Source organism: Empidonax traillii, unplaced genomic scaffold, assembly GCF_003031625.1.
Source record: "Empidonax traillii isolate 1590-97213 ecotype Southwest subspecies unplaced genomic scaffold, ASM303162v1 scaffold856:size409766, whole genome shotgun sequence".
Taxonomy (NCBI): domain Eukaryota; kingdom Metazoa; phylum Chordata; class Aves; order Passeriformes; family Tyrannidae; genus Empidonax; species Empidonax traillii.
Window position 1 is genome coordinate 343,965 of NW_020956049.1, and position 15,201 is coordinate 359,165.

The 15,201-nt window shown below is 41.6% G+C and overlaps 2 protein-coding genes across 2 annotated transcripts; one reads left to right on the forward strand and one right to left on the reverse strand.

Moving 5' to 3' along the window:
* The first annotated feature begins 539 nt into the window (after positions 1-539).
* Positions 540-4,626, forward strand: GLYATL3 (glycine-N-acyltransferase like 3). The gene is made up of 5 exons (XM_027902246.1): positions 540-616; positions 1,175-1,229; positions 2,616-2,742; positions 3,226-3,352; positions 4,238-4,626. Exons 1-5 carry the CDS (start codon positions 540-542, stop codon positions 4,497-4,499), a joined length of 648 nt encoding a protein of 215 aa, XP_027758047.1. The 3' UTR covers positions 4,500-4,626.
* Positions 4,627-7,008: 2,382 nt separating this feature from the next.
* On the reverse strand, positions 7,009-14,496 carry LOC114067059 (cytochrome P450 2K6-like). The gene is made up of 9 exons (XM_027902240.1): positions 14,057-14,496; positions 13,748-13,910; positions 12,549-12,698; positions 11,172-11,332; positions 10,396-10,569; positions 9,646-9,784; positions 8,757-8,941; positions 8,533-8,674; positions 7,009-7,319 (listed from the first exon to the last, which is right to left on the reverse strand). Exons 1-9 carry the CDS (start codon positions 14,240-14,242, stop codon positions 7,132-7,134), a joined length of 1,488 nt encoding a protein of 495 aa, XP_027758041.1. The 5' UTR covers positions 14,243-14,496; the 3' UTR covers positions 7,009-7,131.
* Positions 14,497-15,201: the final 705 nt, after the last annotated feature.

A 15,201-nucleotide genomic window follows, 5' to 3' on the forward strand; every position in this document is an offset into this window, starting at 1 on the left:
ACAGGGATAAATAGGTACAGGTTAATTTTTTTATTTACCTGTTTTAATTTTATCATTTTCCTGACACTGGCTGATTTGTGATAGGCTGACTGTTCTTAGGATGTTATCTTGGGGTTCTCATGCACACATAAACAGAACAACATAAACCAGGAACATAAATCCAGACATTTTGGAAGTGGTTTTAGCTCAACTTGCTTGATGTTGGATACACTTTATTCAGTGCAGAATGGTAAGATTGTGGTTTTGATGAGATTAGAAGGCCCCTCCAGGAGCAGGTTCACTGTTGGTCAGTCTGTGTGGAGCTGTGAACTTGTGTGACGTGACCTGGGAGCATCTGGAATTTCAATTTCACAAGCCTTGGCTTCAAGTAGGTAAGTTATAAGCTACAGATTTCTGAAGATATATCAGTAAGATTGATCTGTATCCCGTATCAACCCTTTCTCATGTTCAAGCAAAACATCTGCACGTCCTCTCGTGTAACACTTCGATGTTCCTTCTGTATCGACTCTTCCACCTTGTTTGTAGGTTATCCAGTCCAAATGCAAAGGACAGGAGGGGTTAATATCAAGCATTCGATTGAAAATGGTAAGAAAATGAAATATAAGCTTCAAGGAAGGTAAATACCTATGTGCAATCATAGAATCATAGGAAAGTTTGGGTTGGAAAGGACATTAAATCTCAACTGGTTCCAACCTCCTGCCATGGGCAGGGACACCTTCCATGAGATGAGGTTGCTAATCTGTGATCCTGAGGGGTGGCTGTTCATAAAATCTTCCTTAGTAGCAAGGTGGATACTTGATGGCTGCAGTAATTCTTAAGGAATGTTAATATTTATAAGAAACTGCAGCAAAGGGAAATCCTTTTAAGATTAAATGGTGCACATCTAAGAGATGAAAGAATGAAGGTTATGGTACCTCCGAGAAACCTTAGGATTTGAATTCTTCTCTTGCACATTTTAAGTGAAGTTTGTTTGTTTGTTGTTTGTTTTTTGCTTCTCAGACACTTTTTGGTTTTGGAAATTTGTTTGTTTGATTTACATAGGTACATTCTGAAGCAAGGCACTTGTGGGAGATACTGTACTTTATGAAATTAGCAATTATGCCACTCAGTTCCCTCACATTATCTCTTTTTTGAGTGAATCTTTATATTTTCTATGAGTTCCCAACTGCTCCAGGAAGCTGCAGATGCTGGAGAAAATGCTAAAGAGGAGTTTTCCCGAGTCCCTTAAGGTAACACAGCACTAACCAATCATTCTATGATTTCCTGTGGTATTTCCATAGTGATTTTGGATGATTGTCAGGATATCAAAGCTGTAGGGAAAGGGCTCTGCTTCCTCTAGAGTGACTGACAGTTGCTGTTTAGATGACTGCATCTGAGATATCATGGAATCAAGGAGTAGTTTGGCTTGAAAGGGATCTTAATGCTCATCCAGTTCCAACCCCCTACCATGGGCAGGGACACCTTCCACTATCCCAGGTTGCTCCAAGCCCCATCCAACCTGGCCTTGAACACTTCCAGGATTGGGGCAGCCACAGCTTCTCTGGGCAACCTGTGTAATGGGGAGGTGAGAACCATGAAGTGCCATAGGACATCCCAGTGGGTGCCAGCACAAAGCCCACTTTAGGAAGTGCTTCTTTTTCCTGAGACATTCTGCCTAGGAATTATAGCATAAACAAACTTATGTTATGATTGTAATTAGCCTGATTACAGATTGAAGATCAACTTGCAGAGTTCATGCAGTCACATTTTATTTTCACTCATGCCACTTGAACAAACTTCTCAAGGGTTCTTTGGTCTTTCCAGCCTTTGTACAGACAGACACACAAAAAAAGAACCTTAGTGACCTTATGGTGGGGTAGATGCAGCTACAAGGTGAAAGAAGGGTCCTTCTGCAGTCCTTTAGTCCATAACAGGCTGTGCTACAGAGGGTTTCAGAGGGGGCATTGCCCTAACTCCCTCTGTCCACTGTGATAAAGCAATCTCTGAGCTGCATGAATTTGTGGGTGCTTCCCCAATTCCAGGCTCAGATAATAATCCCTTCTTCTTGTAGGCTCATATGGGGTACAACTAAATCCTTGTCGAGGTCTCTGGGACAACCATCAATGAAGGACAATCCCAAGGTGGCAGTCTGAGTGTTTCCAGCCTGTCCTGGGGACTTAGAGGGTGTAATAGTATTGATGAGGCCAGGCTGTGCTATTTCAGCTATTTCAGGGGCAGAGAACATATTTTGTTTGCCAGAAGGGGTGTGGTCTGAAGACTTTGACCTTGGCAACCAAATAACACACCATGGTTTCTGGGACAGCAGTAGCAGAGGTGGGCTTTGAACAATGAATTAGGTAAGTGTTTCAAGAAGCTGCCACCAGATTTGGGTTATTGTGCATTGGGTACATTAGGCCTTCTACCATTGCAGCCTTCTGCTAATTTGATGCTGTGGAGAAAAATAGATATTTCTACTCTTTTGCTTGAGAGTTGCTGGTGAAAATGTCCTGAAAGAAGCCAACCTGAAGCTCAAAACATTTTTTAAGGTCTCTGGAGTTGGCTCTTAGGGAGTTTAGATTCCAACGTGTGTGGGAAGGGGCAGAATTTGTAATTCTTCCATATTTTTTTTTCCCCAGAATGAGATGGATGATCTTGATCATTACACCAATGCTTATTCAGTTTTCTACAAGGAGCTGGAAACTTACTGGGAGCTACTGGAAAACCCAAACACTATCAACTGGGGACAAATTTTTCAGATTCAAGGTACAGTCCAGTTTTACTTGGTTCAGACTAAGCAGAATAGATAGTCTTCGTTGACTGTAAACTTTGCCATTCTGCTCTGCAGAAAGGTTTTTTTTTTGTTGTTGGTTTTTTGTTTGTTTGTTTTTTGTTTTGTTGTTTTTTTTTTTTATTTAAGCAAAAATCAATATCTAGGATATGGAATTTTTTTAGCTTTTTGAATTTCCTCTGTGTCATATTCACTGCTACCATTTTAAGTTCTGCTTTCACATAGATGAAGTTATTTCCTTGTCAGGAAGGCATGTTAATTGATGTTTAATTTTGCTACTGGCTATAGGATTCTGTAAACAGCATGCAGGCTGAGCTGAGCAGTAATTAATATGTCATTAGAGGTTTAGTGTGAGCAGTGTTTGAAAGCTGAACTCAGACAAGACCTAAAAAAAAGGATTTTTAAAAACCCCACACTTTATTTGTGAAGTGCCTTAATATTTATCTTTGTATACACAGGGCTCCAGGATGGAATATGTGAAATATTCAGAACTGTGGCTTTATCCAAGCTGGTAGATGTGAAAACATCCTCTTTCCAGATAGTTATCCATCCAGACCCGGACTTGCTGCCAGATGTCAAACTTCAGTATGTCTGAGCACTCTGTGTCACTTACTGAAGTCAGTACTGTAGTGATGTATTTCCTAAAAGTACATTTACATCCAAAATACCAGGAAGACTCTTAGGCTTTCTCTGTGACTGGCTCAAAAACCTGACTGAGGAATTACTTGGTAAGGAAGGAACTATTAAATACTTAACAAGATTTTTCTTTAATTAGTCAATCACTCTTGATTTTTACATTTCAGAATATTCCCCATTCTCTCTCCCTCATGTATATATGGTATCCACAGATCTGCTCTGTGTGTCCTTTGGTTTTCATGTGTCAAAGTTTCTTAGATTTGATAGGTGGATCTGGGTTTTCTACAAAATTTATTTTTCACGGAGGGAGCTTTACACAGCTCCTTGAATCTGAGTTTTCTAAAATCCCTCTGTTGGTGAAATATTGGTCTGACATCAGAGCAGAAGAGTAGGGGAACCAGAGGCCTCACTTTTCCTATAAAAAAATTTCTCTGCAGTGTTTTTGAAATCCAGAAAGAATCTATCAGTCTTGGAGGATGAGAGACTGGAAATGAAATCCTTTCCACTCCTTTGTGCCATCTAATGTCACTCACTAAGGCTCCTTGCCTGCCTTAACATATTCTCCAGTCTTTCTGTAAGGAATAAGGCACTACTGGAGTGTGTTGAGTGGATTCAGGAGCTTACAGATCATAAATCCCAAAACTGGAGAGGTGCTGCCCTCTACAATTATTCTTAAATCTCCAGCCTAATGAACTCAGCTCATTTTGATTCCCCTTTCTGATACAGACCTGGCAATCCATTTGGCTGCAGAAGGCAGCTTTAAATGTGGTGCAGGTGCTTGGAGAATGAGGGGCACAGCTTTGTGCCTCCCACTCCTTCTGTGCTGTCCCTTAGGGTGGACCCCAAATTGACTTTGGCTCACCTGGATGTCCCCCCTGCTGGCCAGCTCAGCAAAACCGAGTCACAGGGAGGCAATCCAAGGTGCCAGAACTATCTTGCTGACCTCATTTGCTGTTTCCCCAGTGCCTGTGTCTTGGATGAACATGGGAATCCCCTCTCCTGGAGCCTGACAGACCAGTTTGCCACCGTGATTCATAATTACATCCTGCCAGAGCATCGAGGGAAGGGTCCAGCAGGCTTGTGGCTACTACTCTAGCTAAGACATTGCACAGGTGTGGCTTTCCAGCTCAGGGTAATGTGCTGGAGACAAATATCCCATCAATAGCATTGCTGAAAAGCACGAGTGCCCAGTTCCTTCCCCGCTCATTTTTCAGAGTGGTTCATACACCTTTTCAGTTTACAAATCTCACCTGTAGCCAAACCTCACAAACCTACATTCAGATCAGCTTTTTTTGCACTGCAGGAGAACCTTGGAATTTAATAACTTAGGGGAGATCAGAAAATTATAGGAGAGTTTCCTGTGTAATCCTAGAATTGAAGGTAGTAAGTGCTCATCACTTCTGTGCTCAGGGAAAACTGCTCATGGCAAATCCAAATCACTTAGCAATGGTTTTAAGTGTAAAAGTTTTGCTGTAATTCAGTTGAAATTGTGCTGCTTCTGACCGAAGAATTATTTCTTCTGTATAACCATTTTCTAGGATATCTACAGCAGAATCCTTGGACATCTCTAACCCCATTTGTCTGTCTTGGAATAAGTCCTCAAGCCTCTCCTTTTCCTAATGTGGCCTAAAGAGATTACTTTGTGAAATTAAGCAGAGAAATGTGCAAGGAGCTGTCTGAACTAAAAAAAAAAAGCTTTATAAAGAAGTCTCTTAATGTCTGATACAGCAACAAGTCTGTTTATGCTTATTTAAGTCTCCTTTATGCTCAAGACCAATCTTATAGGAAATAGGAAAACTGAATTTATCAATATCATTGTGTTTTTCAAATCCAGGTAATTGGATTTGTTAATTCCGCTATTGCCTTCAATAGGGCCAGGTGTCTACCTGTAGATTCTTATTCAGCCTAATTAGACCATTTTTACAGAAGCTGTGGAGATCCTACATTTAATGAGAAGGAGAATAATTTCCAGGTAACTAAATCCAGTGGCTGATTGGTTTAGAGACAGAAATTAACCATCTGATAAACAGAGATGCCTCAGTGAAGAGCCTGAGGTGATCATGCTACACAGGGCCCTGCCACATGAAAGGCAGCATTTCAGGCTGCCTCAGCAAATAGAGGTTCTGGAGGAAAGAGCAGGGCCAGTTCAGACAAGGCTGTCAACTTTTTGATTTTTTGGGGTCTGCTGACTCAGTACTGGAGCAGTACTCTGCTCTGGCCCCAGCAGAGACATTTTGATGTCCTTGCAGTGGATTCTGACGGAATCATCCATGATCTTGCACCTGTCCGTAACTGCTTATTTGCATGCTTTGTATGTTAATCCCCAAAAATAAGAATTATTGTCAAAAGTATTCTTTAGACAAATCAGGAGTTCTGTGGTGATATGATAAAAGGGCATCTACAATAAAGAGAATGAGTTATGTAATACTTGAAGTTTTCCTCCTTTTAGGTGGAGTTTTGTTTCATACCTATCATTCTACACCTGGGTTGAGGTTTAGACAGAGTGCCTCCAGAAATACTCATTGACTGTATGGTGGGACAGTAGGAAGGAAAACAAGGTTTACACAGTAATGTCTAGGAGGGTCACTTCTGATCTGTAATGGGCAGGTTTCCACTGATGTGTAAAGGCTTTGGTCTATCCCAGAAACTTTCCATTTTTCGCAGTCAATAGAAGAGTCAGGAAAGAGGTGACCTTGCCATGGTGGGTGAGGGAAGGATCCCCTACATACCCCATAGTGATCACTCAGTAAACATTGATGTTCATGCCCCCAGCACTTGGGCAATGAGCCCTGATGTGTCTGGGTGGCACCTGAGGATGCTGGACCTGAACCAAGAGCACCACCCGACTCCCACGCTGCCCTCAGGGGCAGAGCAGTTGCACAGGCTTGAAGCAGAATCAGCCTAAGGCTACTTTGGCTTTCAGTCAATTTTAACTTCCATTTACAGTTGCCAGGAGGTGGGAGCCCTCTGTCAGCTGGAATTTGCACACAGTGTTTATGCAATGTTTAACAGCCCCTAAGACGGCTCATTTTGAAAGCACCAGCCATTTTCCACAGGTGTGCACTTTATTTTACTGAGCTTATCCATTTACAGGAGACTCAGGAAAAATCTTCAAGACCCTCTGGACTCGGGTCAACTTGGCTTAAGGTTTTTCCTGGGAAGTGATCTGCTTTAACAAGTTCAGAACTCTGATTTATTTGCACGTGGTAGTGGAAGGAGTAGGGGGAAGAGCCAAAGGAAGAAGCTGCAAACCCATCTGACTGAACAAGCCCTTCTGTTTTAAAGACATGAAGCTCTGAACATCCCACATTTGCCACAGAGGCTCTGCAGTGCTTACCTTTAACTACAGTAGTACCAGCCAGGCACAGCTTCATGATCCATATGTCTCTTTGGAGAAACCTGCACTTGGGAGTGTTTTTTGGGATATGCTTTCAACAAACACTCATTACCAAGTGAAAACTGAAATAAGAATAAGAAAGCTGAGGGTCTGTATTAGTTAGCCCAGATTAGGTGATCTAACAGGTTAATCCATCAACCAGACATTAGTTTGTATTTCTGGTGCATTTCTGCCCTTCCCCAATAAATAAACAGTAAAAGACCACCACTTTGGTTTAGGAGTACTGAAAACCTTCACTAAGTTGTGAATTTTTTGGGGGGCAAAGGATTAAGAAGGCAGATAACACAGAAAAGTAATTTGAACATTTTGGAAACAAATGTTGCTTAGAGCTCTAGGAACGTGTCACAGCACACATTTCATAGGGTTTGGGGATGACATTAAATGAAATAGCGGGGCTGAGGTCCAGGTCTGAGGTGGAAACTCCAGGTGGAGGCTGGAAGTTGAACCTCTGCAGGAGGCTGGTGAAGAAGAGAAAGAGTTCCATTTTGGCCAGAGTCTCCCCAGCACAAATCCTCCGACCTGGAACAAAATAAGAGAGTCAGTGGGAGCTGCTTCTTCAACAGCTGGAAGAAAAAAAAAAAACCTTAAGCATCTCTTATTTGGAGAAAGGTCAGTGGGAGTCCAGAACACCTGAAGTGTGCTATCCCAGCTATAAATGAAGAGCTCAGCAGCTTTTAAAAGTCTGTTGAGCACAGAGGTCGTCAGAGAGAGAGGAACTTGGTCTTCAGAGGTATGATAACAAAGCCAACTGGTGGTGTTTTTTTTTAGTTTTCCTTTGTCTAAATACTTTCATTTTTGGGAGAAATGTATGGAAATGCAATCTGAATTCCTTAATTTTAATTTACAATAAAATCAGATTTTTTTCTTCATTTTCAGATTTTTTTTGTCTAGTTGGCTCAGTTTTTGAATCCTGGACCAACTGGTTGAGTCTAGACTTTGGCTCTATCGGTCTAGATATAGGCAACTTTTTTTATATTAAAATTTGTCAGAAAATTCCTTGGAAACTCACAAATGCTGGCCAGAGTGGGACTGAGAGGGAAGTTGGGGGACATATTCCATGGATATTCAGAAGTGCCATAAATGTAAATTTTTCTCAGTCTTATTGAACTGCAGCAGCTTTTAAACTGCTTTTTAAACTCAGGTGTACATCACGCTCCAGGGAAGCCTCAAAAACCCCTCAAAATTCAACCCCTTTCTGTTCTTTGATTTTACACAGAATTTGTGCTTTTATATGACAGTTCCTCCTTGTTGTCACAGTATATGAAATCTTGACCCAGCTGACATTATTCATGACCTTTTTAAGAGGGACATGGAAAAATGAAACAGGAAAGACACAGAAGCCACCTTTGCTGTGTGGTTTGTGTGGTCATAGACAGTGCAACTGGGTGTGGTCAGGCTCAAACCCAGGACACAGAGAAGTTTTGGGCCACAGATTATAATGCAGAAATATGTTACCTAAACCATCCTCAAATTTCCTGAAAACTTTCCTCATATTTAAAAAATCACCACAAATACTCATTTATATTTGCTCAGAATTAGCAGCCATTTGGGAGTACTTGCTCTTATCAGAGGTGCCCCCTGAGAAATCTGTGAAACATGGGGTGGGAAATGGCCCCGTTGAAAAGATAATGTGGAGACCAGGCTACAGTAGCAAAAAGTACAAGTAGCCCTTGTAAAAAGTAGTTAATAGAAAAAAAAAAAAAAAAAGTAGTAAATAGAAAAGAGAAAGCACCTGCTGAAAAAGGCATGAAAGCATCTTTCTTCACAAATTTCCCATTGGCATCGAGAAAGTGCTCAGGGTAGAACATGTCTGGTTTCTCCCACTGCGACTTGTCGTACAGGACTGAGGTCAGCAAGGGGACGATGTAGGTTCCCTGCAAAGGGGGACAGTGGAATTAATCCCTGGACAAAATCAGGAAGAAGAAATGTTAAAAAGCAACCCTGTAGGCATCTCACCTTGGGAATGAAATAGCCTTTGAGGGTGACATCTGCAGCAGTCTCATGAGGCAGATCCAGTGGCAGGATGTTGGCAAACCTCTGGATTTCATGGATGACAGCATCTGTGTATGGCATCTGAGTTCGGTGCTCGATCCGCGGGGGGTTTGACCCTATCACTTGATCTATCTCTTCTTGGACCTTTCCTGAGGAAAGAATCAAGTATGAGAAGGAAACAAGGGTCTCATTCATCCTTGAGACATCCTGTGCTTTACTGATGTAAAGTATAAAAAGAAATTAAAATCATAAATTCTCCAAAAATCTTTTTTTTTTTCCTTTTGGAAATATTGGAAGGTAAACAGAACTAGAGTATTGATTGTTTCTTTCCCAACAAGAAACCTAAAGACTTTTTTTCTGCCCTCTCTTCTGTCTAAATTTCTTACTCTGTCCAAGAGGTGTCTCAAAAACCCATTCTGACTCTGAACAGCCCTGTACCATCTACTGGGATGGAGATGTCAGACAAAAGGCAATTCCCTGCATCTTCTCAGGTATCTGATGGCTCAGTACAGTCCATTTAACATCTGCACAGGCCTTTGGTTTATCAACAACACATTTCTGAGGGAAACATGGAACAATTTCATTGCCCTACACAGGACAACTCTTTTCTTATTAATTAATGAGATTTTCCTGAGTGAAGGGCCTGGTCTGGATGAACTCTGTTTATAATCTGTGGTAGTTTGGCCTGTGTGCCCCTCACTGGGTCTGGACCACAGGGCACAGCATTACCTAGATTATAATTAACTGGAAATCTTGGCTTGTTGTAACTGTGTATTAACAGATATGTTGACCCTCCTTCACATTTGGTTCCTAATGCCCTGAGTGTAACAGTATCTGCCGTAAAACCACTTACTCTGAATTTCAGGGTACTTTAGCATCAGCAGAAAGCCCCAGTTTAGTGTGGTGGAAATTGTCTCAACACCAGCAGTAAACAAATTGCTCACCAAGGTCAGCAAGTTGCCATTATGGAAGTACCCATTGGTGGATTTCTCCTGAAAAAAGTGGTTGAGATAAAAGGATGAAAACTTTAAGCTTTCCATGTGAGAATGCAATTTATGTAGAAAACCATTTACTGAGAAGTAAATACTGTATTTTAAAATAAGTGTGAAAGGCAAAGAAGAGCTTTGGGCTTTTACCTGTAGAATAATGCTGACCTAGGTTTTAAATTCTACATGATCTCTGTATTTACTGGGGCCATCTGCAAAGTGAGCTGCTTTCTCTATGGAGAAGGTAACCCAGATATATCAGAGACCCCAAATAAGAGTCCCAGTAAAGCCCAGGTAGTGATTTTATTCTGCAATGCATTTTGTTCTTAAAAGAGCCAGAAAGCCTGGAACAACAGAGAAAGTAGATTAAAAAAAGATGCTGCCTCTGTAAACATATTGATATAGTCTGAAGAAAATAAGAATAAATATTTGCTTATGAAGAAGGGGTTGGAACTGCAACAGAGTGAAGTATCTGTTCAACTCTACCACTTCATTATATGTGTTTTGTCGTAAGACAGATTCCCTAAATAAATTTAGCTGTAATTATATGGACTGGAAGGAAGTTGTGTCATCATAGAATCATAAAAGTTGGAATGAACGAGAAGAATTTCAGTTACCTCCTGCTGTTTAACCAGGAAAGCATCGATAAGGCTTCTTTGGTCATTTTTGTCCAGGTTTTTGAGATATTCTATAAAAGTAACTCTTATATAATCATGGAATTCACGTGTGTTTTGGAGAAGAGTCTTGTTAGCCCTTAGCAGGAATCCAAGGTATGGGAAGATGTTGTACATCTACAAGAGTGGAAATTGTTAGAATTTACCAGACAGAGGTCTGAAAACACTACAGAAACAAATTAGTGATGTTGTGCCCATTTTGCAGATAGAAAGACAAAACCTTACATTAATATTTTGTTCTTTAGAATATGAAAAAATAATTCAAGTTAGAAAATCCATTAGGGACCAACGAATAGAAAGAAAATCCTCAGCCCTAAATTATTATTTTGCAGGAGTAGTGTTGATGTCAGACTCAAACAGCTGCAAGTTGCCACCATGGAGATGGAAATGTTGTCCAGCAACTTTTTAACCAGCTTTACCACTAACTCTTTTTTTCTTTCTCACAGTCTAAAGGAACAGAAATGAGTCTGGTGTGAGGCAGTATCAGAGAGTATTTATTACTCCTTAATACTCCTCAAACTATAGTTTAAGTTTGTTTTTGAGAGACTAGGAGTTTGATTGTTGGCTTCAAGATTCCCAGACTGCCTCCCAAGCTTTGTTTTGCCCAAGAAATTGCTCTGTAGACCTAGTATGTCCCAAAGTCTCAGATTTTCATGTTTAACAGAAAACACTCACTACCAGTATTGCTACTTTCCCAGCATAAATATGTTTAACTTTACCGTGACCAAAGGTTTCCCAGCAAGCCTCATGTTTTCATTGGTCAGATTTACAAGTCTCACAAATCTGGAGTCTTTGTAGTCAAATCGTTTTCCAAGCAGTATTGACACAATTATGTTGGCAACTGCTGCATTAATTATTTTACTGAAGTCGAAGGGCTTTCCTATACAATGAACAAAAGAACGTGTTACGTTGTGGCAGGAGATGTAATTTGTAAATGTAAATTTAATACTAATTCTTGCTGTTCATTTGCTATGATTGATTGCCATTATTGATCATTACTCAATATAATGAGTGCCGGGTCCTGCATTTTGGCCGCAACAACCCCCTGCTGGGGACAGAGTGGCTGGAGAGCAGCCAAGTGGAAAGGGACCTTGGAGTTTTGATTGACAGGAAGCTGAACATGAGCCAGCAGTGTGCCCAAGGGGCCAAGAAGGCCAATGGCATCCTGGCCTGGATCAGGAACAGTGTGGCAGCAGGAGCAGGGAAGTGATTTTTCCCCTGCTCTCAGCACTGGTGAGGCCACACCTTGAGTGCTGTGTCCAGTTCTGGGCCCCTCAGTTCAGGAAGGATATTGAGGTGCTGGAGCAGGTCCAGAGAAGAGCAACAAGGCTGGTGAAGGGACTGGAGCACAAGTCCTATGAGGAGATGCTGAGGGAGCTGGGGTTGTTTAGTCTGGAGAAGAGAAGGCTCAGGGGTGACCTCATCACTCTCTACAACTCCCTCACAGGAGGTTGTAGCCAGGTGGGGGTTGGTCTTACCCCAGGCAACTATCAGTAAGAGAAGAGGGCATGGTCTTAAGCTCTGCCAGGGGAGGTTCAGACTGGATATTAGGAAGAAATTCTTTACGGAGAGAGTAATCAGGCATTGGAATGGGTTGCCCAGAGAAGTGGTGAATTCTCTGTCCCTGGAGGTGTTTAAGAAGAGACTGGATGTGGCATCAGTGCCATGGTCTGGTAACCACAGTGGTAGTGGATCAAGGGTTGGACTTGATCTCAGAGGTCCTTCCCAACCTGTCTGATTCTATGATTCTATGTCAGAATACCAAGCCATGACACAAAAATGCCAGAGGAGCCAAATTCATCCAATTGATTCAGCCTGTAGTACATTTCTTAAAAAGGTCTGAACTTGAGAAGGTTCAGAAGGCCTCTGGGTGCTTGAGCAAAACCTTAGAGATGGCACTGGAAGAGATTTCCTTGAGAAGCTGTGGCTGCCCCACCCCTGGAAGTGTTCAAGGTTGGACAGGGCTTGGAGCCTCCTGGTCTAGTGGGAAGAGTTGCTGCCCATGGCAGGGAGGTAAATGAGGTGATCCTTAAGGTCCCTTTCAACCCAAACCATTCCATGATTCCATAGGTTTGAACAATGAATCACCCACACACCTTGTTGTGAGGCGATGGTGTCTCCCAGGCACCCATATTCCTCCACAATTTTATCCTCAATGAGCCTTTTCCCCATTCCAAAGTCTCGTAGGGTCGTGAGAGTAAACCGTCGCATCACCTTCCAGTTTTCACCACGAGCAAAAACAACCCCTGGCACAAAGAGAACATTTCAAGGTGGCACAAGATTAGAAAGAACTGATTTTTCTAGACACAGAATGGAGCTGTTTAGTAGCAGTCACTTTTAAAAACTAAATTAATTCTGGCTGAGTCAAAACACAACTTTGCCTTAAGCATTGTCAGTCCTCAACAATCGGTTTGTTGCACAAGAAAAAGGGTAACTAATTAAGATGTATCTAATCAAATCTTAAGAAGAGTATATATACTAAGAGACACTTGTCACTGAAAGAGAGATGGCATTGGAAATTCAAGTGCAAACCGCTGATCCTCATAGTTTGGAAGCAGAATTGGACTGAGATCTCATGTGTCTGATGATTCCTGGATAAAACTGACTAGGCACAAATGTCTTTAAAATTCAGGTAGTACCTTAAAACCTCCACAATCAGGCTTTTCTTTCCACTGAAATTTTCACACCGTATAACTAATGACTTCAGCTATATTTTTTCCCAAAGAAAAATAAAGTGAAAAGAAAGCTTACATGCATAAAATGTTCCAAAAATGCAGCTGTTGAAATGTGCACAGAATTATTGCTGACTTTGCCCAAGGGTGTAATCTTTGGAGATGTAAATATGAAACTCTCGAGCTAAATTAGAATGAAGCTTGGATATGAAATTCCCATTTTGAAACCCAGCTCAGTATACAGTATGTCCCCTTTTAAAATAGAACCCCAATTCTATTTGTGTTCCATTCTATTACTGTATTCAGAAAAACCACAAGTCCAGAGTCATGCCATGAGATCTAGAAATGCTTCCATGGCCTGGATGCCCTGATCTAGATCCTGAAAGTGTCACACTATCCATTAGCTGTTGCTGTGGTTATTTCTAGAGTTATGGCTGGTTTGTTGTCACTGTCAGTAGTTTCAGCTTTGAATAAATCCACTGAAGTCAATGAGATTGCTCCCTATTTCCAATGCCTTATGTGGTCCCTGATTCAAAGTGATATCCCAGTTCCTGCTTTGTCTGCAGGATGGAAAAAAAAATTAACAAGTCAAGCTGACAAAGAAAAAAATAAAACCAACTTACCATTTCCTTTAGTCAAATCTTCAAAGATTGGGATTTTAGGTCTCTCTGCAAATGCATCTGCCTGGTTTACAAGAGCTTCCTTCACTGTCTCATAACCAGAAATCACAACTACTTTCCTGTGCCCCATCTGAACACTGAAGACTGGGCCATATTCCTTTGACAGCTGTCAGGAGAAGAGAACAGGAATTTAGAGACTTTACAGCATGGATAGAACATGTCAGGGGCAGTAGGGGAAACTCTCTGACATCTTGGACTGTGGGGCTTGGTGATATGTGCAGTTAAGGGACCAATAGAAAAGAAAATTATTACCTCTAGATAAGTCCTGTAGGGTCTCTTCAAATCAAACAAATGAAGGTTTCCAATTATAGGTAATGGTCTTGGTCCTGGAGGAAAATTCTTTCTCTGGTTGTTGTCCCAGAAACGTGCTATTTTCAAAATGCACAGAAAAGCCAGGATAAACACTAAACCAATGGAAGTACTGCTGCTCCAATCCATCTCTGCTCAACAAAGTGTTTGCCACAGAAGAGAAGAGAGAAAATGTGGAATCTGGATCTCTGTCTTCCTGCAAAAATTTCCCTTTGGAAACTCCTATGTTAGTCCACAAACCTCTTTCCCAGATGCTCTTCTTGCAAGTTGTGACTGGTTTTGTTCTCTTCCTCTGTGTTATACCTGAGTAGGGTACAGAGGCAGGTAAATGTTTGCTAGCCAAGTGCGTGACTGGGTGAGAGTGCAGTCCAAGTATGAAAGTCCACAAACATGGAGAACTGCAGGTCATTGCCCTGGTTTTTGGCATAAAAGTCATAAACTCTGTACACTGTCTAGGTTACTGATTAATTATGTTTTTGTCATTAGTACAGGTACGGCCTAGATACCCTCAGAACTGAAATCAAAATGCCACTGCCCAAGGGAGTATTGCACAGATTTATTTTTTTAAAATACTTAGGAATTGGCATAACTTTGCTTCCATTGAATTCACTGGGAATTTCAAGTCACGGAATCACGGAATGATTGAGGTTGGAGGGGACTTTGGAATTTATCTGGTCCAAGCCCATTCCTCAAGCAGGACCATCAAGAGGCAGTTATCCTAGACTGTGTCCAGACAGGTTTTGAATATCTCCAAGGTCCTAAACAATTCTGTGATTCTAAGGAGAGAGACTCCACAACCTCCTGGGCAACCTGCAGTGCTCAGTCATTCTCACAGCAAAGAAGTATTTCCTGATGTTCAGAGGAACCTCCTGTGTTTCATTGTGTGCTCATGGCCTCTGGTCCTGTCACTGGGCGCACACTGAGAAGAGTCTGGCTCTGACTTATTTGATCCCTCTTCCAGGTGCTTATACAGATTGGTAAGATCCCCCCGAGTCTTCTCTCCTCTGGTCTAAACAGTCCCACCTCTCCCTACTTCCTCAAATAAGAGATGCTGCAGTTCCTTCAGCATCTTTGTGGCCCTTTTCTGG